Source organism: Oryzias latipes, chromosome 9, assembly GCF_002234675.1.
Source record: "Oryzias latipes chromosome 9, ASM223467v1".
NCBI classification, from domain to species: domain Eukaryota; kingdom Metazoa; phylum Chordata; class Actinopteri; order Beloniformes; family Adrianichthyidae; genus Oryzias; species Oryzias latipes.
The window spans coordinates 14,848,838-14,874,488 of NC_019867.2; the positions used below are offsets into that span (position 1 = coordinate 14,848,838).

Here is a 25,651-nt window from a genome sequence, read left to right on the forward strand (position 1 = left end):
CGTTAATCATGAGGAAACGTGCGAATGAGATCATTGATTGCTGGACTGGCACATGGCAAAGAACCTGAACCAGTATGGAGATTTATATTACCAGACTCAAAATGCTGCACAATTAGAACTTCATCTAATTGAGCAACTAAATGTTTTTGTATCAATGAAGTGTCTATTTCATCAAAATGTCACAATGGAATTTATTTTTTTAAATTGCAATAAAATAATGTCAGTCAGGTAAGCTGAAGAACAAACCTGTTTTTTATTTTGGATTTTAAACCTCTGACTCTTTGGTACTCTCCATGCGGAAACAGCTGACGGGCAGATAGATGTTGTTGTTGTTGTTTTTCTTTTTTAAATAAGACTTTGTAACTAAATAATGCAGAAACATATAGTTTTTCTAACACACTCTGAGCAGTGCTAGCTTGCAAGGAGGTAAAGCTATCAGGAGTGCTGCTCTGCAGTTGTTGCATTACCAAAGAAGAAGAATTATTATTTCAATACTTAAAATCTTTTAAGTATAATATTGTTTAACCATAGAGACATTTTTAGTTATTCATGACATTCTTGTTTGTGCTTAATGTGAACTATCATAAAAATGGTTAAGTTTTGATGAATATGAAATCAGTTCAAAACACAAATGTTTAACCTTAACCTTAACCATTACAGCAGAAGAACAGCAGGAAAGATCAGACATATGATTAAAGTTCATAGGTTTTAGGTTATAAGGTCATTGATACATAACATATCTATATATTTGTAGGGGTCATTTTTGCACTGAGACTAAATGTTTTCCCCATTTCAATGGCATGAAATGTCATTGGCAAAGCATCTAATTGGTCGAACAAGACGCCTACCACGTATAGTCAGCACTGCCAGAGCGGAGAGCAATTAGTGCTTCTGTTCCAACAGGAGATTACTAAAATCACTTCCTAGTTATAACTATAGTGTGTGTGTTTGTTTTGTGTGATAATGAAATGTGCGCTGTAAGCTTTGTTTCCCCCCTGCGCTCGTTGTTTTTGGATTGAACCACAAGGTTAAAATGGGTCATGGGATTTCATATTACCCACAATCATATCGCCTCAGTTCCATTTTAAAGCACTGTTGTTCTGTTTCCTCTGGACCACTACTAACATCCGTGCCTTTATCCAGCACACATGGACTAGCTTTGCTGCAGGCAAACAGACACACATGCACACTGACTAACACATTAGCAGACACAGGCACAGGGAAGAAGAGCAGTTAAAGCATCTGCTAACAAAGAAGCTATTTTCAGCACTGTCTCTTGAAGCCATGAAAGGATTGGTTATCAAACGTTGATTAAAACTACTGTTTGTTTTTTTGTTGCTTTCTGCACACAGAGTTGTTACACTTTTAGTTTGGAATCAAATCTCACCTCATTTTTTTCCATTGGAGGGCTACATTCCAGCAATCTTTTGATGACCTGTAGTTCCTGCTGGTCTTTGCTGCTCTCCTCCTCCATTCCTGAAGGAACAAAACAAACAAAGCAAAAAAAAAAAAAAAAAACATGCAAAGAATGAATGGGTTTTCTGAAACCAAATTCTTTAACTGACATGTTTGCTGAAAACAACAAAAAGGAAAATAGCACTTCAAAGTCAATTTTATCAGAAGTCAAGCTTGGAGGAATCCAGAGTTGCTTAACTTATGTTCTCTGCCACAGAAACAATGCCTAGCCCACCACACAAAAATCTTTATAGCAGTCCACAATCACAAACATCTGCACTTAAAAAAAGACAATTATTGCATATCTTAATAAATCATAATCAAGTTGTTTTCAAATTTGAAATCTAATCGTTTTAGATGATTCATTTTAATGAATCGCTCTTTCACATTGCAAATAAATGTGGTAAATAACACCCTTTCCATGTAAAGACAAGTAGAGTAAAAAATAAAATTGGTAACATTAAAACTAAGGTATCCGGTTTTCTTCTTTTACTTAAAGGCAACACATGACCCATCGGAAAATATTGTAACATCTATATACAGCAGTGTTTGTTTTTGGTTCCTATGCTTAACTGTTAACTGTCCTCCCCTGTGATCTTGGTGATTTTGGTTTGTCGGCATCAAACTGACAGATGCCACCTTCTATTAGAGTTTCAAATCAAAGCTCCCACACACCTAGAAAACATGAAACTTACATGACTAGCACTGACAGGAGGTAATAATAAAAAACAATTAATATCTTTTAATTCTGTTTTAATCTTTATCAAATACACACAGTACAAAATGCACACACGATGAATCTTATAGAGATAAGTGAAACATACACATCTACATTTAAATAACACCTAACAACAAGGTGATATTAATGCTCTGTCAAACTACCCACTGCAATGTTTAACACTTCTGGGAGTACCTTGTGGTTATGTGGCAAACCAGGGTGCGTGTTTATGTGTGTGTGTGTGTGTGGGTGTGTGTGTGTGTGTGTGTGTGTGTGTTTTGAACCCTACGGCAGAGTTTAGGGTAACTATGCAACACCCCCTACACACACTTGCACTTGCTTCTCCCTCTGCGGCTTGTGTGGCTTGTCTCATCCCATCTCCCTCCTGCTCCTCTATCTTCCTTCTCTGCTGCATTCCACTCCCACGTCTCCACCACCACCCCGCTTTTAGCCTCCACGTGTGTAAGGTAGGGGAGTTAGGAGGAGTGAGAGGGCACCACACCGTCACTAACGGGTGCCAGTAATCAAGCCTCCTTTTTTTTTTAAATGGTGCTGAGGTGATGCTAAATGCGAGGAGAATTGCATGTTAGAAGATGAAATACTAAGAAAAAAAATCTAATCTTTGAGCTGCACTGATATGAAACAAAGTGTAGTTTGGAATTGGATCATCACACATATATCTGGCGAAATGATGCCGTTGTAATTATGCCTTTCTCACAATGTGCCACTCCTCACCCATTTCACCTGCGCATGACATAAGAAAAGGCAAGGAACAAAAGCATTTCCTTCATGAGAGGTGTGTCTTTTCTCCATCACAGCAGCTAACAGTGTTTCATTATCCAAAGTTGAGGTCTGTATTGCCACCCAGCTCCCCCATGCTGCCTGTCTCATTTCCTCTCAGTAACAATCCATTAGCCAACGCCAGGCTCAAACTCACAGCCATTTAATTATTCTCACTTTTCTGGCAGCAAGCCAGGGTGTACCACTCATCAGAGGAAACAGGGAAGCAGGGATGGGACACAGCTGATTTTGTGTGTAAACTACACAAAAAAAAAAGAAAAAGAACAACCAGCAGGCGGTACAAGGACACACAGTTCCTATAATTCCGATTATTCATTCACACTTGAGAACGCCCAGAAACACACGTGAATCCTCAAAAATTTATACATCAACAACAAATTTAATGGGACCTGTAAAGTGTAACAAGAAACGGATACGTTGAATAAAATACTTTCCTAAACGGGTGAGGTACATATGTGTGTGAGGTGTGTATGTGTGTGTTGATGCCAGAAAACTGGTTAAGATGTGCGGCATAAATCATTTTGAATAATATTCCACACGTTCTTCATGCTCAGGAGCACTTGAAGATGAAAGGGAATCCTAACACTGTGTCTGTATCTCCCTGTACAATGTGTGTGTGTGCTGAGTGTGTGTGCACATATTTATGCCACCTCACTGGGCACATTTATGTTAATTAACAGATTGGAGAGATCAACGGTGGTATGTGCGTAATGGCAGAAATGAATTAGAGACAAGAAGACAGAAAATGATGAGGTGAGCACGATGGATTTGCAATTAAATGGCATTATTGTCATTGACGTCCTTTATCTGCCCCCTGTTGTCATCATTGGTATAGGAACTTGTGCATATATATATTTTTTTAAATATAAATACTATTGTTGACTAAAATGTAAATCTCCCCATAAAAGCTCTTGGATTAAAAAAAAAAAACATCTGCAAAATAAAAGTTGCAAAACTTTGTTGTGAGCAAAATGACCAAATTCCCATGATGCTTTAAAAATGGATATCATAAGTTGTAGTTCTTGGTTTTTGCTTAACAAGAACTACTAATTGTTTCACATGATGAAAAAATCAATAAAATATAAGTAAATGTTGAGCTCAAAATCCTGGCTCACACCAGTTTGCCTTTAATTAACATTTCAGTCTTGGTGTCCCATTAGCCGCGTGCATTAGCCTGTTTCGCTAATGCACAACAGTAATCAAAGGAATTAACGCATGCGAATGATGTTGTTAGCATGCAAAGCTGTCGCTGACGCAGTGACAGAAATTCTTATCTACCTCGGGTACTGATGCCGCACGAAATTTGTGCGAGTTACTGTGCATGCATAAACGTGTCTATGCCAGCGGACATTTTAGGTCTACCCTCCCCACTCTCACTACTGCCAAACGCCTTAAGATGGTGGCACCTTGAGGCAGAGAGAGACACTTGTGCAGAAAGCCAACCTCCTCCTCTTTTTCTCCCTTCTTCTACCTCAGGTCCTCATGACAACGCAGGACAGACCCCCCCCCATCCCATCCCTGCTTCCTAACCCCTAGTCTCCCTAATAAATATTTAACTCACCCCTCTCTAATAAGGATATTAGGCGAGAACACCCCAGCCCTAGCGTATATGCATGAGTCCTTTCTCATCAAATTTACATAAAAGGACCAGATGCTAATACGGGCATAGCATCTAGCCCTCACTAGCCTATATGTGCTGGCACTGACTCCCTGGTCTGAGGGCCCATATAATTTAATTGCCGTACTGCATATATTTTCCAAAGGATTCGTCGTATTCAAATTCCGAGCCGGCTTCGATGCCAAATGCTTTACAAAAAGCAGAAAGGCGGCTATATTCGAATTGTGGTGGGGGGCTAGTCAACAGTAATTTTACATTTTTTATGTTTCTGAAGCTCCGCCTCTCATGCATAATTGAAGAGATTATGTAGAATATGAAAATGAAGAAGAAAAAAACACCTCCAGAGCAAACGCAGAAGGCTTGCGTTTTACAGAATCAGAGCTTGCTGACAAATTACCCGTTTTCTAAAAAAGACAAATAACATTTTTTTAATGTTATTTGTCAGCATTAAAAAGCATTCAGCATTGTCAGCATTGTCAGCATTCTTTGCTTTAACAAAGAGAAATTAAGGAGAATCCTTGTAAAAAATATATATATTACGTTTATCTTAATTGATCTAGATTTTGAAAAGAACAGTAGATTGCAACGTTGATATTATGGAACATGGTGACTAGTCTCTCTAATTAATAGGCAATGAATAATGTAATGGTACAAAATACATTATTTACACCCTTTCATCTTGAAGGAGGTAGCTCTCAGATGCAAGCTGGCATAATCAAAAGCCGACAAAGCACACATATCCAAGAAAACTCAAAGGTATTTTTAGAGATTTTAAGCAATAATTGCAATCATGTTCTTTTTTGTCAAACACTCATGGACAACCAGGAAGCTGAGACCAGTTATAGCTCTTTTATTTTGTACCAATTTGTCAAATACACATTTTTCAAAAATGCTTTGAAAGAAAAAGTGTTGATTTGACAAAACACACAAATACATAACAATAATTTCAGATATTTGTTAGGAAGCTCTTAAATGACGCAAGTGCATCACGAAGATACTGAACACTCCATAATGACTGGTTTACATTCAACAATGTCGAATACAATACTCATAAAACTGGCAATGTACTTATTTGAATAAAATTCAAGTTATTTAAATACAAAACAATCAAAATGATCTTCTCATGTTTGAACTGAACAAATCTGTAATGTGTTGATAACACATATCTTAGTATTACAAACCACTGACGCAAGTATACAAACCCAACGGATAGCTTAAAATAACGTTTAAAGAAAAACCCCAAGACAAATGTGTCGGCTTTGCATTTCGACACAGTAAGAGAAAGAGGAGGGCGATACAGTGTGGTAGAGCACAGCATGCCCGCTGCTCTGCAAAAGGAGCTCAAGTGGCCATGCATGATGTCATTAAAAAGGGCCAAGCCATGGCATTCCTTAGTGGATTATTGGCAAGTTATGGCTGGCTGGTTTGCTATGGAGGGAGGTCGATCAGATCCTAACTAATGGGTAATGACACAATTACTAACAGCAGTTACATCTTCTAGGCCTGTGTGAGTCTGCATGTGTGTATCTGCAAACCATTAGGATAAACCATACAAAATGGCTTTTATGTATGTTTATATATTCTGTACTAAATTGTCGGCACAGGGTGGGTGACATTCAGGTTTCTTCAAAAACGCGCAACCAAACACAAAAACACTAGCCCTAACGGAAGCCAGGAACCTGTCCTGCATTGGTGGGGACTGATGCTGCCATGCGCAAGGTGATCTCACCTACCGTTGCCGTGGCGACACCAACCAGAGGGAGCTGTGTGTGTATGTGTGTAATCACGACTGTGACAGACGCTTGCACTGAAACAAGAGAGGGAGAAATAGGAGGCGGGCCTGCAGGAATTCACATTGTGCCTGCCTTGTTTAATGTTGGCCTCATTCATTTATTACCCTTTACCGAGGGAAATACTGAAGTGGCCCATTCAGTTATCAAGGCAATAAACTTAGCATTGGCCACATTGGTGGAATAACAGGTTGCCGTATTATTGGACAAAAATAAAAAAAAGAAGGAGTGCATGTCACGCCACATGCATCGGAAATGACTGGACTAAGATAAGCAAGAGACCATGGAGGGTTGCGTGCATGCAGGCCGATGCTTTGACAAGTACACAGCATACGGCACACATGCAGACACAAAGAACATCTAAGCTCCAACAACACTTGCAGACCAGTCCTCACATTTGTCTCTGTGGAAACAGACAAAATAAACTCCCCTTCCACCAGCTGGTATTGTTGAATTCTATTAGTGATGAAAAGCTAACTCAGACCATAGGGGTCATCTGCTCATCAGTGGGTGATGGTGGCCTAGGTTTGCACCACAGCCATGAATGCAGTGAATTCATTAGCCCTGGTTCACAGATGGTGTCTGGCTGCCTGTCTCAAGTTCAAGTTCATGTCCAGGAGATGCACATACAAAGAGTAAGGCATAGACCCGCCAAGACAGACAGTCTCTGTTGACTGGGAAGCAGCCATTGTTTCCCGTCAGCATGATGGTGGTACTATCTAGTTATACAATTTCCCAGAACTTTTCAACTATTAAAAAAGGCATACACAAGTCTGTGCACATGCAGAGACAAAAAATACATAAAGGAAATCTCTGTTTAAACGATTTACAAAAGCTAACACCACAAACATATAATGAGTGTTTATATCAACACAGCAGCAGTCTATGGCATTATAGTACCACGGTCATGCTACACCAGAACTAAGAACAAACTTGACAACAATGCTCAGTCTTTAGCATGGAAAGAAAGGCTTAATGGGTATAAAAGACAACACTATTTATGTGTGCACATGCAGTCACAAAGGACAGATGTGAAAATGCCAGACACAGTCACATAAAATATGCTGATAGCCCAGCTGATGACCAGGAAAACACCATCTACGGTTGCCCTTGCTTGCTAACAATATATCATGTGACAACAATGGCTGCAGTCCAGTATATGTGTGTGAGGGATGAAAGAGAAGTGCAGATTCTGGTTGAAACATCACTATCTTTGCGCAAATTTGAATCTCAGAGATGTAAAAGAACAGGGATGTCTCAACTTTCATCACCCCATCAAGCATATTATTTCCCACAGAAGTCTATGTTCAGACACATTTCTGCACTACCAGTTACAAATAATACAACATTTTCTTCAAAACTTACTGGACTCTTAAATTGAAAGATTTTTTTCCTGTTACATATCCATAGAAATTGCTGTTGTTTAATAAAAAACATCGAATTATAAAAAAAATATATGCATGTCATAAACACCCTGACAGTCACTGCCATTCAAACTACAGTTCAGAATGCCTGAAAGAAGACAGATCTAAGCAAGTATTATCATGTCTGTCTACACATGTGATGCTGCTGTCTCCTATTAACCCAACTCAGCATTGCAAATCCCACATAAGGGCCACAAGCCATGCTCCTCTTCTAATGTATGCTTTAATACTTCTAAAGTAAAAAAAAGTCTGATTTTTTTAAACACTTATTTGTGGAACTTTCTGAAATTATTGAACCTTAGACATGGCAGAATATTAGTGTAAGCATTACATGGTCCAATCGTTTTTTTTTTTTTAAATGATGAAAAAGAAGACTTACAAGTATTACAATAAGCATTTAGATTAGTAGTAAGATGAGGTCATCCTTACAACATTACAAAAAGACTTTAGAATACTTTTAGGAGTGCCCATGTGGTTTTGTTAAGAAAATGATCATTTTTTGCTGAATTAACCAAATGTTTAAAAAAAATAACAAATGAATAAATGTTTGATTCTTTGCTGCTCAGCCTAAAAACACTTCTCTGTTCTCAGATTTCTCTTTGGCCATGGCCCGGGCTCATATTTGATCCTTAACAGAGGCCAGAAACAAGAGTAACCAGCTTTGTCTTGGTTGTATGAAAAAGTGTCTGACAAATCTTTTCAACGTGATAGTGCTGAATACAGGCACTGTGCTTGTGCTTAAGACAGCATGTTAATATAACTTTGCTGGAAAAAGAATAAAAATGCACCGAAGGTGTATTTTAAAGCACAACAAGCAAAAGAAGAGACTCAATTCGCCCAAAAAAGCTAATCACTCAGACCAGGGGGAACTATAAATGCAATAAAGTGTATTCTTGGAAAAAAATATGAAAAAGGAGCAATAGCTTTTTAATACATACATGGGATGGTTTCCAAGCAATACTTTTAGGAAAACTATATATATTTTTAATACTTAAATTGTTAGATGGTTGTGTCTAAATGTATACAACTCTGCCTGCGTCATCTGATGTTTTCTGTTCATAAAGCCTTTTTTTATTTCACTAAATGGAATTTTTTATGGTCAAGTTCAAACACAAACAGAATAGGAGGTGTCATTCAAATGCTCTTTGGTACAACGTCTGCTGCTAATAATTTACACAAGTGACGCTTGCGCGCTTCGTTGGGGCTGTGCTGGATTACAGGGCTGCACCACATCCCTTTCATATTCTTAAAGCCCTCATAGTTTTAAGATAATGACCCCGGGTCCTCATTATCAGCACAATCGGCCAGACATGAACGCATGCAGGACCGTTACGAGCCCAAGTTTGGGGAGCGACGCGTCGGCAGGGGCTGGGAAACGTCGCCTCTTTCTTTGGGGATGCAGATGAGTCTGGTGCACTTGACGTCTTTTCATGACCCCTGTCGGCCCCACCATCCCCCCACCCGGCCTCTCCAGGCCCTCACGGCGCTGTCTGTCACATTAGGCCTGGGCACGGCATTGCCACTTGCCCCACCGAGCGTGGGAATGGGATCGTCCAGTCGTTCACATCTCCTGCACTGCGGTTAACGGAATCAATTAAGCAGGTCCGACACCCCCCCCCCCCCCCAACTCATACGCACACACACCCGACCTCCTTACGCACACACGCATCTCCCCATTCCCCTCTGCCACCTCCCTCCTTCTCTCAACCCTGTCCCCACCTCTCCTTCTCCTTCTCTCCATTTTTTGTCAGTTCAGTATGCGTCCTAACTATTGCTGCTTGGAAAGCCAGCGTCGCTTCCTGACCGGAGAAGCAGGGAGGTGCGCACGTGGGTTTTACACAGAAGACCCGGCATGTCAGCGTTTTACGCTCTAAGTGGGCCTATAAGTCCAATTAAGAACAAATACACCTTCAAATAAGATGCTATTGAAACAGGAGCATGCAGACAAGTTCAGTGCAATGTGTGCCAAGTAAAAATAAATACAGAAAGGATCCATTGAAAATATGACAAGCGCAAAACAGATCATATTTACAAAAATACATTTAATCAATCAACATTAGGAGCAAATCTTGAATCTTGGGTCCAGAAAATCTTCTATGAAGAGTCTGGAAGTAGTTTTTACTTTCGGTTATCTAGCTTTATGACGAGCAGAACACTCATACAGCTAGATAACCAAAGATAACAACCCACTTCCCAAATTTCTCCGTAATCCACATCCACGCCTCCTGGTCTTCAGGTTTACAGCTCAAGTTATAAAAAAAAAAAAAAAACACTTGCTAAAAAGTCATCAGTGTCTTCCTTCAGATGTGCGTCATATCCATCACTCCTTTCTGCTTCTGCAGGGCCACTGTGGCACCAACTGTTTAACACTCTTTTGGTGGAAAAATTGGTTATATATTCCCGATGGTTAATGTCATATTCACTTGACATTAACCAGTATAACAGACTTGAAGAAAGTCGCGGTAAGGTGCAGTCATCCTTGCAGAGGGGCCTTCATTTGCAATGCAAATCACCTCAATCCCACAAAAGGCTCTTTCGCTTCTATTAAGTCGTCGTGGCAGCAGCAATAGATATCCTCTGAGGCCGGCGGAGAAAAACACTAAAGAAGAGGGAAAATCCGTTTTCCTGAGGAAATTGCACATAAACGGGACAGGGAATTACGATGCAAAAGCTTCGGATTATAGAAAGATTTGGTTTGCTTTGGTCACAGAGTGTCAAGTTGTCCCTTTGCATCCACCACACGGGGCTAGGTCGCGACGAGATGAGTCCGAGGAGCCGAAGCGCGGCGTGTTGCACGCACCCTCTCCCTGAAAGGAGAACACAGGCCATCGCCGAAGGACAGAGGGCTGGGGGTGGTCAAAATATCAACCAACCCCGGTGAGGTCAAAGGCCTCGGACCCAGTCTGTATACGGTGATGTAATAATGAAGAAGGGGAGGAAACGCTCCATCCTAATGCGCGGTCTCCATCCACGGATTGCGTTGGAATAAGTCCGCCTTGCAGCGAGCAGCGCCTTCTCACGCGCGGGGATGGAGATGGGAAAGCATGTGTTTGCTTTTTTTTTTTTGGAGACTGGGAGCGATTCAGATGCATTTTCTTGGTAGATGCGACATGAAACTGCCCCACGTTCAACCACACAAAAAACAAAATCAAAGCAGAGAGAGCATCCCGGAGCTGCCGGAGCGCCAGCCAGCCTCCGCTGCCTCCAGACTCTCTTCTCAGATTGCCAATTGCGTGATTCCCGTTTGCTTATTGCTTTTGCTCGCACAAAAACGACGCGTCGGGGTGAAAAAAAAAAGCCCGCGTGTGCTCATATCTGCGTGGAAAATTCCTCAAAAAGCCTCTAGTGTGTTTTCCCCCTTTTTTGTAACCTTCGTTGCATCCGATGAGTAACAATGGTTCTCAGGTAGGCTGACGATGTCGCTTTGCGCGGAAGAAAAAAACCCCAGAAAGCGCTCCTCTGCGCGGATTTGAATCTCCTCACCTCTTTTACAGGGATGCAAGGAGTTGGTGGAAAGCTCAACTCAAACGGGCCAGAGAGAATGGAAAAAACACACAGGATCTTTGTAAGTGAGTCAACAATAACAAGCAGGGGGACATGTGATGGATCATGCGCAGGAGCATGCAAGCTGCAGGTCATGGAGCGCCTTTAAAGTGCCTTGTGCACAATTTTGATTGTGTTCTGATTATAAAAGAATAAAAAACATCGGGGTTCATCTGATAGTGTGTTTATGTGAGGGATATATTCAATACCGAGGGGTGGGGGTGGGGGGTTACAGATAAAACCACATGCGGGTCTCCATCACCTGCTTTCTAAGGTGATGAGGTTTTCTGTGCAGATCGACTCCGGAGTTTATTCTCTGTGGTAGGAGGGGCAAGGCGGGACTATTTTAATGAGCAAACTCACTTTCAGGCCCTGCGCGTTTCTAGAAAGCCTGTCTTCTTATACGGCAACAATTTGCCATAAGGAGATGACATATTCCTGCACCTTCTTAAGCAAACACATTTAAATTCAGTTACCATGAAGCATTTATAGAAATATAAACTCACACACAGAGTGATCACCTTTTTGTCAGAAATCATGCCTAAGCCCCCCCTCGTTCAGTTGATGGATGATGATTGACAAGGCCCACCTTTGAGATCTGCATTACAATGCTCACCTTATTAGGATGAAAGAGGCTTCATCGTGGGCCTCCCACATACAGGCCACACTTAAAACACACGTCATTTTTTTAAAGCAACACACACACACACCTTGAAAATCCTTCATTTTACAGATGCTTCAATCTAAAAGACAGTTTGTCGTCTGTTAAAACACTTTCGGCGGTTTTTATATCAGTGACCTTATCTAATTGATATTGATTCTGCACAATGACGGTTTGGTTTTTGGATGATTCTAGAAACTTTCATCTTTTTACGTAACGCACTTTAAAGGAGAAAACTAAACTATAAATGACTCACTTCTGCTTTGTGCGTCCAAGGCAAGTTTCAATCGTCTGAATCATGTTTCTCAGACTTTGTGCAAAGTTCAAGTCTGTCTTCTTAAATTTTTTTATAAGCTAAAAAAACAATAAAAAAAAACTCGTCTTTGAAATACGTTCATATCTGAAAGAGGGTTTTTAAGTGATATCACGCCTTATGAACACATGAAATAAGTAAAAATAAAAGCGTGAATATAATTATTTAAAAGTTGACTATGATGTTTAAATCTAAAAATAAAGAAATTTAAAAGACCTGATTAGCCACAAATCTTCCACAGTCATCATGTCAAACCTTAAAAGACCTTTCATCCACGTTTCTCATTTGACTTTTACGCACAAGCACGGCTTCAGATCGTTACCAAAAAAAGTTGCACTTACATTCAAAGGGCGAGTCAAACACCACTAGGAGTCTGCAGAAAGCGTCCCAATCAGCGGGGAAAAAGAAAAGTTTGAGGTCCATGGACATGGTGATGCGGTGAGTATAAGTTCCCCTTAAAAAAATGTCCCAACCGGGTTCGGTGCAGGGGGGGCTTTAAAATTGCCGCTGCCAACGTGCAAGCCTGCATTAGGCGTGCTACAGCTGCTCTGTGCAGAGCACCAGCATGTTCCACGCACATGACAGACAAGAGGGAGGGATGGGGGAGAGGGAGAGAGCCAACTTTCCCATGTCGTCTGCAAGCAGCAAATAGAAAAGTGCGCGCACAGTTGCGCTCAGAATATGCAAGTTTTTTTCCTCTTCTTTTTCTGTTAATCGTGGGGTCGGACGAGCAAGGTGGGGGGTGGTGATGATGAAGGGTGGGAGGAGGGGTGGTGGTGGTGGTGGTGGGGGGGGGTGTATAAAGTCCAACCTTCTATGTGACGAGTAGACCGACGTGCTCTGAAATTCAAACAAGTTCCCTCGATTCTTTTGTTGCGCGCACAAACTGAGGCAGCATTGTTCGCGGTCTGGCGCGGACCTCTCTCTCCGTCTCTTCGACCAGCTTGCGATGTGAGCCGCGCAGTTGGGTGGTAATGAATTTGCTGCAGGCGCTTCGCTAACACGCTTTGACAAACGGAACGCATTTACTGCTTTCCAGACAGAAGGGAAATAATTTCCCGCATGCGATTCCCATAAAAGTTAAGTGCGGAATGAGGTCAACGGAGAAAAAAAAACACAACAAAAGGAAATGTATAAATACTTCAAAAAACTTTACTTCATACATAACCTTGTGCAACGTGTCCCATCTCAACCAGTTTTCAAATTGCACAGAGAAAAAGAAGGTGTGAGCACGCGCGTGTCTTTTTACGTGCTCGCGCAAAAAGTTTAAATGAGGTGACCTACTTGTCAGTAGGCCGTGTTTTCAGACAAATTCCTCTGGTGATAACATACTTTTCGTTTTTCTCACTTTTTCTTTATCATTATTCGTATCCTTGTATCGATGAAACATACTATTTTTATATTTACAAAGTATTATGACGTTTAGAACACAAGCTTCAGGGTAACTACTATTGCGTTTACAATTGTATTTTTTTAAACATTTTTAATTGTATAAAAATCCTCACGTGCCTTAAAACGCTGCAAGCGCAAAGGGAGCGCCAAGAAGCCTCTCATTTACCTCTCTACCCCCCTCCCTAACCTGCCCTTGTCTAATTGCTGGCGTATCCATTAGCATCTTCTGGATTCACGTTTTAGTTTAACAGCGAGGGCACGTTCAGTGACGTAGCCAAGAACATCAGCTACGTGCAGCCATATTTAAATACATCAAGGCAATTAGCGCATCAAAATATGCAAATCCTTCTTACTACATAGTCCTCCCGGCTGGAGTCGGAGTAATTCCCCCCCTGCTCGGTTCGTGGGTGTTTGATTTCCGTTTGGAGAACCAACATAGTCTTGTTTGTTTCTCCAAGAATTTTTTTTCTTAATGCGAACGGGACAGAAAGGAGAAATGAAGAGAAGGGGAACCGCGGCTCCTGCGTGGAAAAGAAAAGCGCCCATGCGTAATAAGAGGAGCCGCTCCGCCATTCTTAATTCTCCGACGCCGTGGGCTCTTGGTGTGCGTATTATTTTTACATGTTGTTGCATATTCATCGGCTAGATTTGCATTATATAATTATGCCTTTTAATATTTCTTTGAAACCATTTTCTGTGATTTTATGATGTACTCAAAGCTGCGTCTTTGCACGAACATTAATCCTTTTTTGCGTAAAACATGATGGCTGGCTGCTGATGGAGCAAAAGCGAATTCACAGTGCAGAGTTTAGATTGTCTGCTGTAAAAATGCAATAAAATAGAGGGAGTCATTGAATGCAGAATGCATGAACAAAGAGCTATTTGGTAAACAAAAGGGGAGAATCAGAAGGAACCCCGCGGAGTTAAGCCTTAAAGACAGAAATGACAGTAAGGTCAAATAACTCAAATCAAATAAAAACTCAGTCAGTGCAAAAACTCAGGACTAAAATGATTGCGCTCATGTTATACTTAAAAATGCAGTGACGCAGCCTTGGCATTTCATCTGCAGCCTCCCTCGCTGCTCCTCATTGTCCGTGAACGCGCACAGAGGAGCCAGGAGCGCGCTATTTTAAGTCCACGCTTGAAAAAATGTATCTAAAATAGGGCTATTTCAATAGATTAAAATTTTAATAGGTTTATTCCATTTTTTATAAATACTTTTCTACTTATAACTAAAAAAATATATGTATACCAAAAACGCGCCAACTTACCTTCACTTAACATGTAAAAATGCGCCGCAGTTACCCGCTCTTTGGTGACACGGGTCATGTAACTTGTTAAACGGTTTTTTTCCCCCCAGGAGCTAAAACTTTCCTTCTTCAAGCCAAAGCAGGTGCAGTCCCTGAAGGCTACTCCCCTCGTCATTGAAGCTTGCTCTAAAATGCGCATGGCTCAACACCAATGGTCAGACTGACTCACCTAAACACATTCAAAGCCACGAGAATCTGTTAACCCACCAATGCTAGACTCCCCACTCTCAAAAATTTCAGAAAAAATGTTTTTTTTTCTTTTTCTTGTGGTGTTTCTGAATCAAAGAGTGATCACGCATATAGGTCGCGCCATGGGAGTTTCAATAGTCCTCACATCATGCTTTGTTATCACCCAGGTTGTTAGACCTATACCCTGCCAACTTATAATCAGTTAAAAATATTCAAAGCTACATAGTCTGAATACCTTAATGTATTGTTAGGGCTCATAAAGTTGTTTACTTTAAAATTGCTTTATATCTTCATCAATCCACAAAGAGTCAAAAAGGGGCTGGATTTAAATCATTCATTACGTATATACCCCATTTTTCAAATTGATATCTTATTTACATCAATTAGGTATTCAATAAGCAGTTTTAATTCTTCCAATTGATTATTTTTGGCACACATATGTATTCTTTGGGCAGTTGTAACTCTGCATTTGCCCCCTACAAACTGAATAAATCTGGTCGTACATGCGTAAATTCTGAGGCTTGGACATCACTTTCAATAGAAAAAAAAAAGGTTTTATTAGAATTTTTTAGTAGTCAAATTAGAAGGAAGTTTAGCTGACGATCCCCTTTGGGGAAAGATGGCAAAGGATAATTAAAAAGATGCATGCTAATAGGCTTGGTGAGCGAGCAACACACAGATGGTTTCCAAAAAGATAAACCTAAATGGGAAAAGGGAAGGGCGGTTACAAGTGCCTTCTAGTTAAATGTCTTTCTTTTGTCTTTATGAAACATATTTTCATATAAATGAAGACGGTAAAATTGATTTCAAATCATGAACGCATTATACAACCTGTACTTCCTCATTTTTCTTAAGCAGATTTACAGTGCAACCTTAATGACAACAGAGGCTTTCTTTTATGGTTAACAGCTTAACACTTCATCACTGTTTCTGATCGAGGATTTAAAGAGAAAAAATGTTCATTTTCTTTCAACGGGGAATAGCATATGAATACAATATAATACATTCTTCTCTTTATATTACAATTATTGATTTTGTTATTGTGGTTATTGCGGAAGTTTCCGTAACAGCCAACACAATAAAGGTCTGCTTTCTTTTCTTTTTTTGATTGACTTACATTAGTGTGTAAAAAGTTTATTTTTTCTTTTCTTATATTTCTGCTCACCATTGTGAGATACCGAAGTAGCAGTTGTGACCTCCTTGGGGTTGGGAAAGTCGTGCTGCGTTGATTGCGCCGCGGGTTTTTTTTCGAGCAGAGGGGGTGGATCAAACATGAGACAGGCGACTGCTTGTAAAACGAGCAAACGGTGACACCTAGTGGTGAAACTGGAGATTGCTCTGCAGAAGAAGGACGATTGGATCGGTCAAACGAGCCGAAATGCACCTGTTCGCTTTGTCACCTCTGTCTTCATTTTATTTGGTCACAATTATTTCATGAACCAAAAACAATCATACAAGCAAACACACACACACACACACACACACAAACAGAGTCATCTTTTGATTTTATATTTTTAATTTTTGGTTTGTATTTTCATTGTGTTGCATGGTGTTTTAGGGTTCTTGGAATAAATTGTTGTTTTTTTTTTCATGTATTTTATTTCATGATCAAAAGTTGTAACTCTGGATAATGAACACTAACAATACGAGGCTCAACCGTGAGCAGCCAATTCACCTCACAATGACGCTAGACACACAACCGGAAGCAAGGATAGGAACTAGGCCAAGGGGGCACAAAAGGGCAGCCTGGGAAGCAAGCAAAGGGAGGGACACAGGTAGACACACATACCCAGGGAATTCAGAGAGGTGCGGTAAGATTTGCTGCAGTATGTTCTCGCTGCGTTTTCTCTGAGGCGCTCTGCTTGGCTGGAGCTGCTGGAGTCTTCTTGCGCGACCTATTGATCCTCTCCTCCAGCATGCTTATGCATTTTTCTGAAAGATTCCCCTTTCAGCTTGTAGACCTGGTCCTCGCAGACGTAGTACAAGGCCACCACGGTGTTCAGGGTGGCGTTGCGTACAGATGTGCACAGCAATCTCCTACAAGGATTTGGCTGGAAGACGTTCATCCTATCATCTTCTGCGAGGCAACCCAACTCCACTAACTATGCACCTCTGCTTGGAGTTTTTTGACTTCGTTCCCTCTATAAGGAAAGGGAAAACTTTTCAGATGCGTCAAAGTTGTAGAGGATAGCCCGACTGACGTTAGGCACCACACATTTCGATGCTCCAGCCTTCAGGATGAGGTACGGGATGAAGGAGTTGGGCTCATCAGGTGGTAGTTTCACAGTGAAGCAGCACGATGAAGAGCAGCTTCAAATCCAGCTGCTCCACAAAAAAAAAAAAAAAAAATAATAATAAAAAATAAAAATAACTATTTGAAGAAAGGTATAAACGCACACTCTTAACAAAAGCCTCAATGTAAAATGATAGTAGAACATAATGGCTATCAAATAGAGTTGACTAAATTTGACTTTATTGCCATTAAGCTTAATTTATTACAATAAATGTTCATTAAAAGTGCACGTGTTTTTGCTTTTGTTTTGATGAAATTAATATTTGGGCTTTCAGGATCGAACAGAGACGAGGGCGATCAGCTTCCAGGAGCAGAGTGGCGAGACGATCCTCAGCTTCCCACAAATTCTAATATCACACGTTTTACACTGTGACCTTAGCCTTAAAACAAACAACAAACAAACAAACAAACAAACAAAAAGTTGTCAAAGCGCACTTAGGATGATTATGTGGCTTGTAATTTTCATGACTTTATTCTAAAAAAATAAATAATTACATAAATAAACCAGAAAATTCCACATTTTCAATGTAATAAATAAGTAACGCCACAAAAAAAAAAAAAACGTATACGGATTCAATATCAGTGTAATCGAAACAAAGCATCAAACTGTTGTGAGACACATTCAATTTCATTTTAAATGCAACATCATTGTCCAAATCGTTGAAAATCCCGCTGATTGGGCCTAGAAATAAGGTGATTAATCTGCAGGCCTTCTGTTGGCTCATCCATTGGGTTCATATTCATTTAGTAACGATTGCAAGTTTTGTTGTTGTTGTTTACCAAATTGAATAAAATGTTTTTCAAAATTAGTATCGAATGTGCGTTTTTCCTGATGCTTGGGGGTTCGTTGGTGTTAAGGGGCATCTGGTTTACAAAGAGGAGTTGGATTTTTTTAGACAACTATTTTTCGCAAACAGATTCAGTGTGTCAGAAAATGGAGCCCTAAAAACGTTTGCGTGTTTTAAATTAACTTTACTCAGCGGCCGAAAAGCGTGAAAAACGTTTACATCACTGTTTTTTTGTTCTATCTTTTGATTTTTTATATCCGCAAATGAGCTCCTGAAATGGTCAACTCACAAGGGAACTGTGTCTTTAAGATTTTATTTTTTTTATCAAATGAGAAAAATGTCAGGAGTTTTTTTCTGATCATTAAATTTTATTTTGACTAATTGCAGTCTTTTGTCTTTAAAATACAGAGCCCGGGTGTTCAAGGAGTAAGAAACACTTTTTGAAAAATACATTTAAATGGGGAAAAAAAATCACGAAATAGTTTTAAAAAAAGCATTTGAAATTTTAAAAAATATAATTTTCCCTCATTATTATTTGTAAGAAATTCCTTCATATAATACATCCAAGATGACAAAGAGAGAGAGAGAGAGGTGTATGAAAAACCAATGACTGTTTTTTTTTATATTTATCTCAAATGTATGGTGGTGCTATTTATTATTATTATTATTATTATTATTATTATTATTATTATTAACAATCATTCTATCCAGCCTGTTTTTTTACCAATGTCTTCCTCTATTGAATAATAATAATAACAATAATAATAATAAAGCTTTATTAACATAGTTTTACTGACATCTTTACGTTTTTTTAATATAATTTTTTTTAGTTCTTACTGTTTTTATTTATTGTCAGTGTACACTTATTGGAAAAATACTATTTTATACGCTCGTTTTTTGTTCTATTTCCTGGACCTCTTTTTTTTTTTTAAAGTTCTCCAAACCTCCATGTGATGACTTCATTTTTGCTTTTAAAAAAATAAAAAATAATTGTGTTTTCATTTTTTTCTGGGTTGCAGTGGACACATGTTGAACACAACAAAAACCACACCAAGTCACATCAGGATAACTAAGAAAGCCAGTAACTTTACTGAAATCTCTTCAAAATACAAATAGCCTTTTTCCCTTCAGCAAAGGAGACTTTTGCTTCATCTCCAAACATTTTTTCGACACACAGAATCAAGTCCCTTGAGTTACAGAGATGTGATTTCATTCAAATCATCTTCGTCTCAAGTGGCGACAAAGGCCAGCTTATGCCGCTGAAAGCCGCTCTTGTCTTCCAGAAAAAACATTGGTTCCCAACCTTTTTTTTTTCTTTAAATTTAAGGGTAATACAAGCTACATTAAAACTACCAACCAGCTTTTGAAATATTTAACATATCACTTTTTTTATGTTTTGAGCACAACTTAAATAAACCACAAACACAGTGAGCAACAGAGAATGTCCCGCGTGACTGTCCAAGTCAAGCAATTGTATGTTTTATTTTTACATGGCTGTACAGGTGTATGGTCTCCCCTTTGCACTGCAAGTGACTTATCAAAAATCCACTGAGGTACTGCTTGGGTCCATTTTTGAGGTACTAACATTATAGTCTGTTTAAGTATGAACAAGAACACCACACAAGGAAAATCAATGGCTTTAAATTTAGACAGGGAAAAAAAAAATGAAAGAAAGACTATTTCTGTCCACGTCTTTGGTTTAAAATCATTATTTGTTAGCAAATGTTCCAGGAAATGGGATTCATTCAGTGATTTGATAAAGGCCTGGAAGAAATTTGACCAAGAATGAAAAGCCAATTTTTGAAAGAAAATCAGTTTGTGCATGAAATGTTTCAAAAGTCGATGCACAGGGAGATGAATGAGCGACAGATCAGGCTCGTTACGGATGATGTAGCTTGAAAGGTAAAGCTACTTCAGGCTGACCGTAATTGAAATGTGAAAACAGTTGTACATTTGAGAAAATGCTTTTATTATCTTGTTTCAATGCTTGCAAAAAAAAAAAAAAACAAAAAAAAAAAAAACAAAGAAAAAAACAACAAATGAATGTGAAAATAAAAGCTGATTTTACAACACAGAAATGCCACTGGCTTTGGTTTCTCCACTTACTGCCTGAAACATGTTTATTTCTTTTTTTTCCTCAACCTTTTTGTACTGAAGTTTAAAAAATAAAAGAGAGAACACCATTACAGAGGCTCTGCCCCGTTTGACTACACAGACTGTATACAGTAACAACATTGTGAACCTGCATGAAATATGCACATTGAAATATTATAACACTTAAGTGACAGCAGATACGCGAATGGGAGGCAGAGAGATATGTGGCTAGTTTCATTGTTAAAAATCCCAAAAATAAAAACAAGGATTCTTCTAAAATATGCAATTGTGCTTCTCCCTAACCAGCACGATCAGTTTGTCCTCCTGTATCTTTAGCTGAACTGTCGGTGACGTGATGTGGAACCCTGTTTCAAAGACTGGAACATGAGAAGTCAGTGCATGGCACAAAATCCAATTAGGCCTGCAAATGAGTTGTAATTTGTCACAATGGATTAGCAACATTTCTTAAAAAGTGATTTAAAAGTAGATGACAGTACAGCTGCTTGTGCAGAATCTTGAGCGCGATTTGACAACAAAATAAATGTAAAAAAATATTTTGTTGTGACATAAATTGGACTAAATTTGATCATTTAGACTCAAGATGAATGCACAAACGTCCACCGACTTTAGAGGGTTCATCATATTTCCTCATAAATTTGACAGCCGTGCATGTTGAGCCATTTATTCATTTCTGAGTCATCCCCAGTTCCAGCTTCGTGACATTTTCCACATGCGGGATGATCTTCATCTGGATCTGTCCCTCTGCGTCACACAAACCCCAGCAAATGCTTCCCAGCTGGTTTCAAAAGTTAGTCTAAATGCACCCCTGAACAACACTGTCAGAGTTCAAATGAAACAAACCAGACAACATGTGCAACTGCACACAGAAACTCCACTAAGAAACCAACAAAAATTATTATTATATATATTTATATATTAGAAAGCTATACACAAGCATGTTAATTTCACAGATTTTTTTTTTAAAGATTCTTAATATTACCATTATTATATATAATTAGAAATACACGTTTAAAAACAAACCTCTACAAAGATAAAACAGTTCAGCAAAGCATTGGATCTCAGTCTGTTTTTCATGGCTTGGGCTTTGAAGCCCTATCATTTCCCCACGGGGTGAACTATCCATCTTTTATTAGCAAAGCTATGAAAAAACACATTCTGGCTTATAGAAACTACAAAAAGCCACAAAAATGCTTTGCATTGTATTCCTTTCATATGAAAATATAAGCAAGTGTATTGTACATTTTTTTTCTAATTTTTCAGCTTTTTCTTTTTAGTTGTTTTTTTTATTTTTTATTTTTTTTTGTTTATCAATACTGAGTAGTTAATACTAGATCCAGAGTTTTTTTCTCGGTTATGCTCTCGATTCAAAAAGGTGATCCTCGCTCGGTTACTTAAGCAGAGCGCTAAAATCATCGAAGGTGCCGCATCCCTGCAGCCTCAGGTTGACCTGTACAATCCTTCAAATGTTGCATATTAGCTTTTCATTTAGAGAGTTGATTAAATCTTGCAATGTCTGGCAACGACTGATATCCCACCCTCCCGACCCGCTATTTACATAAATACGTTGAACCTGCAACATGACATCATCTAATGTTAACACACATTTTTGCAAGGGAAAACTGCAGAGAAGGTATATAGCAATGAAAACCGATACTGTACACCTGTACTGTCTGTCCCACTCAAGTGCTAAGATGTTTCCCCGTGGACACTTTTTTTTTGTTGTTTTTTTTGTTTAGTTTTGTGTGCCACTGATATATCGCTGGGTCAAACTGTAAGTACATTTATAAGACAAAGTACCTGACGATTTTTTTTTTTTATTGGCTGATATGCATATATGTACACACGTGTAAAGATATATGCATATGTGATTCTTTTCATCCACATACAACAGAATTTATGCATAGTCCCTCCCCACCACCACATTGAGAAAATATCCCTCCCAGATCCCATCAAAACCATCAGCCACCCCTCCAAAACCCCACCCCACTGCTTTATATAATGTCAATATGTATAGCACGCACACACAGCAAAAAGAGTAAAGGAAATTAAAATTAAAAAAAGAAAATAATTTAGCAACATAATTTTGAAAAGGGTCATCCCTTTTTCCTTCCTTCGGTTTTAAAGAGATAAAAGGTGGGGAGGCCATGGGGCTGGGGATGAAGGACTTTTGATATTACGTGAGAGGAGGGGGAAGAGGAAGTTTACTTGGGGGCACCTTAGTGCGGCATTGTCGAGGACTCTGGGCACCTCGGGCCAATGCGGGGGGGACAAGACAGAGTTATCATGTGGCCCATCCTTCTGAGAGGCGCACCCGTTTGATGGAGGGGCTCTCGCGCTCATCCATGGCAGACCGGGCCAATCCAAGAGGTGAGTGGAACTCGTTCCTGTGCTCGTCACGGTCGCTGCCTTCATGGGAGCTGCTACAACTGCTCAGGCTATCAACGGGGGATCGTCCCGAGTCCTGACGGGACGAGGGGTTCTGGGGAGGTGGCACCCCACCACCGTAGCCCCCTGGTGTGCTGCTGGTGCGATCTCTAGGAGGAGAAACAGGTTCGGACTTGATGTGCAGGCTTTGAGCAGAGGGCAGGGAGAGATTTGAACCCTGACATAAGTGTGAGCTAGAGCAATTTCTGTTGGAGGGAAAGGAAACGCAAGGTGTTACAGAGTTACAGAGCAAGAGACAAAGTGATTTCAAAGTCAGTCTATGGTACACAAACATGCATGCAGCCGCACATAAAGACACACATGTGAAAACAACCGGGTGTCATTTATTTCGGACCTTGCAAGTGAAAACAGTGAGGGAGTCTCAGACTTCTCAGTGGAGCATCTCAAAAACATGATCTCTGTTAATATTGCATGTGCTGCCATGCATTTAGCAACCCCCCCTCCCTCAAATGCAAGTTTAGTCCACTCACCCTAGCTGACCAAGGGCTGAATGCTGCATGTTCTGAAGGTGTTGCTGTTGCCATCCGCTCACTGACCCGAGGTGCAGGGAGCTGCCACTGTTGAAGCCAGACAGTGAGGACAGGTCTGCACTGTTCAGAGAATACTCTGTGCAAGGGTGAGGAAGAAAATAAAGATGCATTTAGATCACAAAAGTCCAAAGATGCAAAGTTGTTAAATGCTGCTGACACAGTTTTCTTGTCATTGAGTAGAACAGCAGCACCCTCTAGTGTTGAAAATCTGTATAACAGTTAAAAAGGAATTCAGATGTTCCAATATAGAACACATCTATTGCAAGACTAAAGCTGGACAGATGCTTGGAATATTTTCGGTGCAATTTAGTTTAAGAAAAAAAAAAATCAAAGTACAGAAAATCAACACTACCATAAAATAAAAATGAACAATAAAAAAAAAAATGAAACAAAATGACAAGTACATACCGGTACCATAAGAAGTAGAGATGGCAGAGGGGTATCCACCCATCCCTTGTCCAGGCAGAGTGGGGGTTGCTACGGATACCACAGGGGTGGCCAATGACTGAGCAGACTGTGAGTTGTTTATTCTCTGGTTCTGTGACAGGAAAAGGAAAACAAAAGAGAAGGGAGAGGATTCAGAACACAAAATCAGCTTTGGTGCAAAATAAATAACTGAAAAAACCCAACCACAGTTTATATAATTTTCCTCTCTTTTTTTGTCATTTTTTTCTCTTCACAGATGCTGAGAGGATGGTTGTTAGGCTAACTTCAGGGGAAATTAATCACTTGACATGAGGCTTGGCTGAACCCTGGCAACCCTATTATTTACCACCCTTTTCTTTTCTGATCGCCCACTGTCGCTATAGAAACAATATTGGTTTCCACGGCAACACATGGCAGCAAAGGCAATGGAAAGCACCTTAGTGAGGGTAAGAAAACAATGCAAGTACACTTTTGGTTCCCAATCATTGATTTTAGTAAAAAAAAAATACTATATGTTATTTTATTCAAACAAAATTTAATTTATAGAAAAGAGATAGGTTTATAGCATATGGACAAAAAAAATGGCTATGGCTTGTAAAAAAAAAGAGATGGGAGGGGGGGTCAGGTTGCTTTAATTTCACCACACCACTTGGTGGCACTGTGTGTCCTCACAAATGTCACTTAAGGCAACACTGGAACCATCAGCAGAGTCAGCAACAATATTACAAATGTAAAAAAAAGTTATTCTGAACCTATTTCTAAGAAAAATGAGGGGGGAAAAAGATAAATAGAATTTAGTTGTAGTTTTGATTTAATAGAAGAAAAACAACTCAAGACTGAGGTCATCCTGCTTTGATTGCTAAACTTAGGTGGCAATCGGACTTACCAATAGCAGATCAACATCCTCGGACTGATGGCATTAAGAGGGGAGGGTAATAAGTTCAAATTAGTGAGTATGAGTGATCAGATAAAAGGAGCTCTTAAGGGTGGATCTAGGGATGAAGCCACTTTAGAATTGAGCCAGTGCAACCAAAAAGGAATGGGAGAAGAGCTACTATTATTATACTAATTCTAAAATGTGTTTTATGTGAGGAATAAATACCAGGACTTTGTGTCTAAGCAAAAACGTGCAAACACAAACGACACAGGATCAATCTCTCTGATAGTTTAAAAGACTTGAAGCAAACATAAAAGCAACAGAGAACATACAGGATTAAAAAAAAATGTCAGAAAAAAAGATGGGGTAGAGCGGAGGTTATGAAGATTACTCACGATGGAGGGCATGTTATTCTTGCCGCCGGGTGGGATTAAAACACGGAGGTCAGGTTTACGGTTGTTCATGCCTAGGTTCATTGGAGGGGGGGACTTTGTCTGCATGTTCTTATTTATTCCACCAGGAGAAACCAGCAGCCCAGGTGAGTTGCGATGATTTCCATATCCATTTCCTGACAGAGAAAAGAAGATACAGAGATGTGTGAGATTCTTCAATCAACTTTAAAGAGAAAGTCATGCTGAAAAAGCTGTAAAAGTATCTTGAAGTGTATAATGAAAGTAAAATTCATTTTTTAATGTGTTTTTATGTTCTCTGTCTTGTGCAGGACATTATTGGAGCACTTGTTTGTAGTGAATAATAGAAACAGAGCTTCACAAAAAATATATGACCATTTTGGCCTTCATAATCCCAAATGTTTGCTGATAAAAGATGCACCGTGTGCATACACAGCCTCTGACACTGTCAGCGAAGGCTTCACGTATGCTGAGACAGCCAGCAAATCTTAAAAAAACCCCATCTAATTATGGGTAGAAGGGCAACAAAGGAGATGCGAGTGATCATTTGCCC

The 25,651-nt window shown here is 39.6% G+C and overlaps 1 protein-coding gene, 2 long non-coding RNA genes and 1 other non-coding gene across 24 annotated transcripts in view; 1 reads left to right on the forward strand and 3 right to left on the reverse strand.

Moving 5' to 3' along the window:
• LOC105354749 overlaps positions 1 to 15,171 on the reverse strand; it is a 35,375-nt gene extending 20,204 nt beyond the window's left edge. The window contains exons 1-2 of one of the 2 annotated variants that reach the window (XR_909305.2): positions 14,987 to 15,171; positions 1,388 to 1,476 (exon numbers count right to left, since the gene is read on the reverse strand). This is a non-coding gene — a long non-coding RNA (uncharacterized LOC105354749). Of the gene's footprint in view, positions 1 to 1,387; positions 1,477 to 12,664; positions 13,065 to 14,986 lie in introns of those variants that run through there. The other variant, XR_909304.3, reaches the window with a different exon arrangement.
• On the reverse strand, positions 9,905 to 10,008 carry mir9a-4 (microRNA 9a-4). Its single transcript, NR_107133.1, has one exon. It is a non-coding gene; the product is annotated as a microRNA 9a-4 (primary transcript).
• LOC111947900 lies at positions 14,069 to 18,914 on the forward strand. The gene is made up of 2 exons (XR_002873858.1): positions 14,069 to 14,319; positions 17,783 to 18,914. It is a non-coding gene; the product is annotated as an uncharacterized LOC111947900 (long non-coding RNA).
• A 447-nt stretch (positions 18,915 to 19,361) lies between these two features.
• Positions 19,362 to 25,651, reverse strand: part of mef2c (myocyte enhancer factor 2C) — a 68,602-nt gene continuing 62,312 nt past the window's right edge. For 10 of the 20 annotated variants that reach the window (XM_011479274.3, XM_011479271.3, XM_004072445.4 and 7 more), the window contains 5 exons: positions 25,084 to 25,256; positions 24,698 to 24,721; positions 23,794 to 23,923; positions 23,326 to 23,461; positions 19,362 to 23,040 (listed from right to left, as the gene is read on the reverse strand). In XM_011479274.3, coding sequence (XP_011477576.1) covers positions 22,692 to 23,040; positions 23,326 to 23,461; positions 23,794 to 23,923; positions 24,698 to 24,721; positions 25,084 to 25,256 — 812 coding nt within the window. In that variant the 3' untranslated portion in view covers positions 19,362 to 22,691. The remainder of the gene's footprint in view (positions 23,041 to 23,325; positions 23,462 to 23,793; positions 23,924 to 24,697; positions 24,722 to 25,083; positions 25,257 to 25,651) is intronic. The other 10 variants (XM_011479282.3, XM_004072447.4, XM_011479276.3 and 7 more) reach the window with 3 other exon arrangements.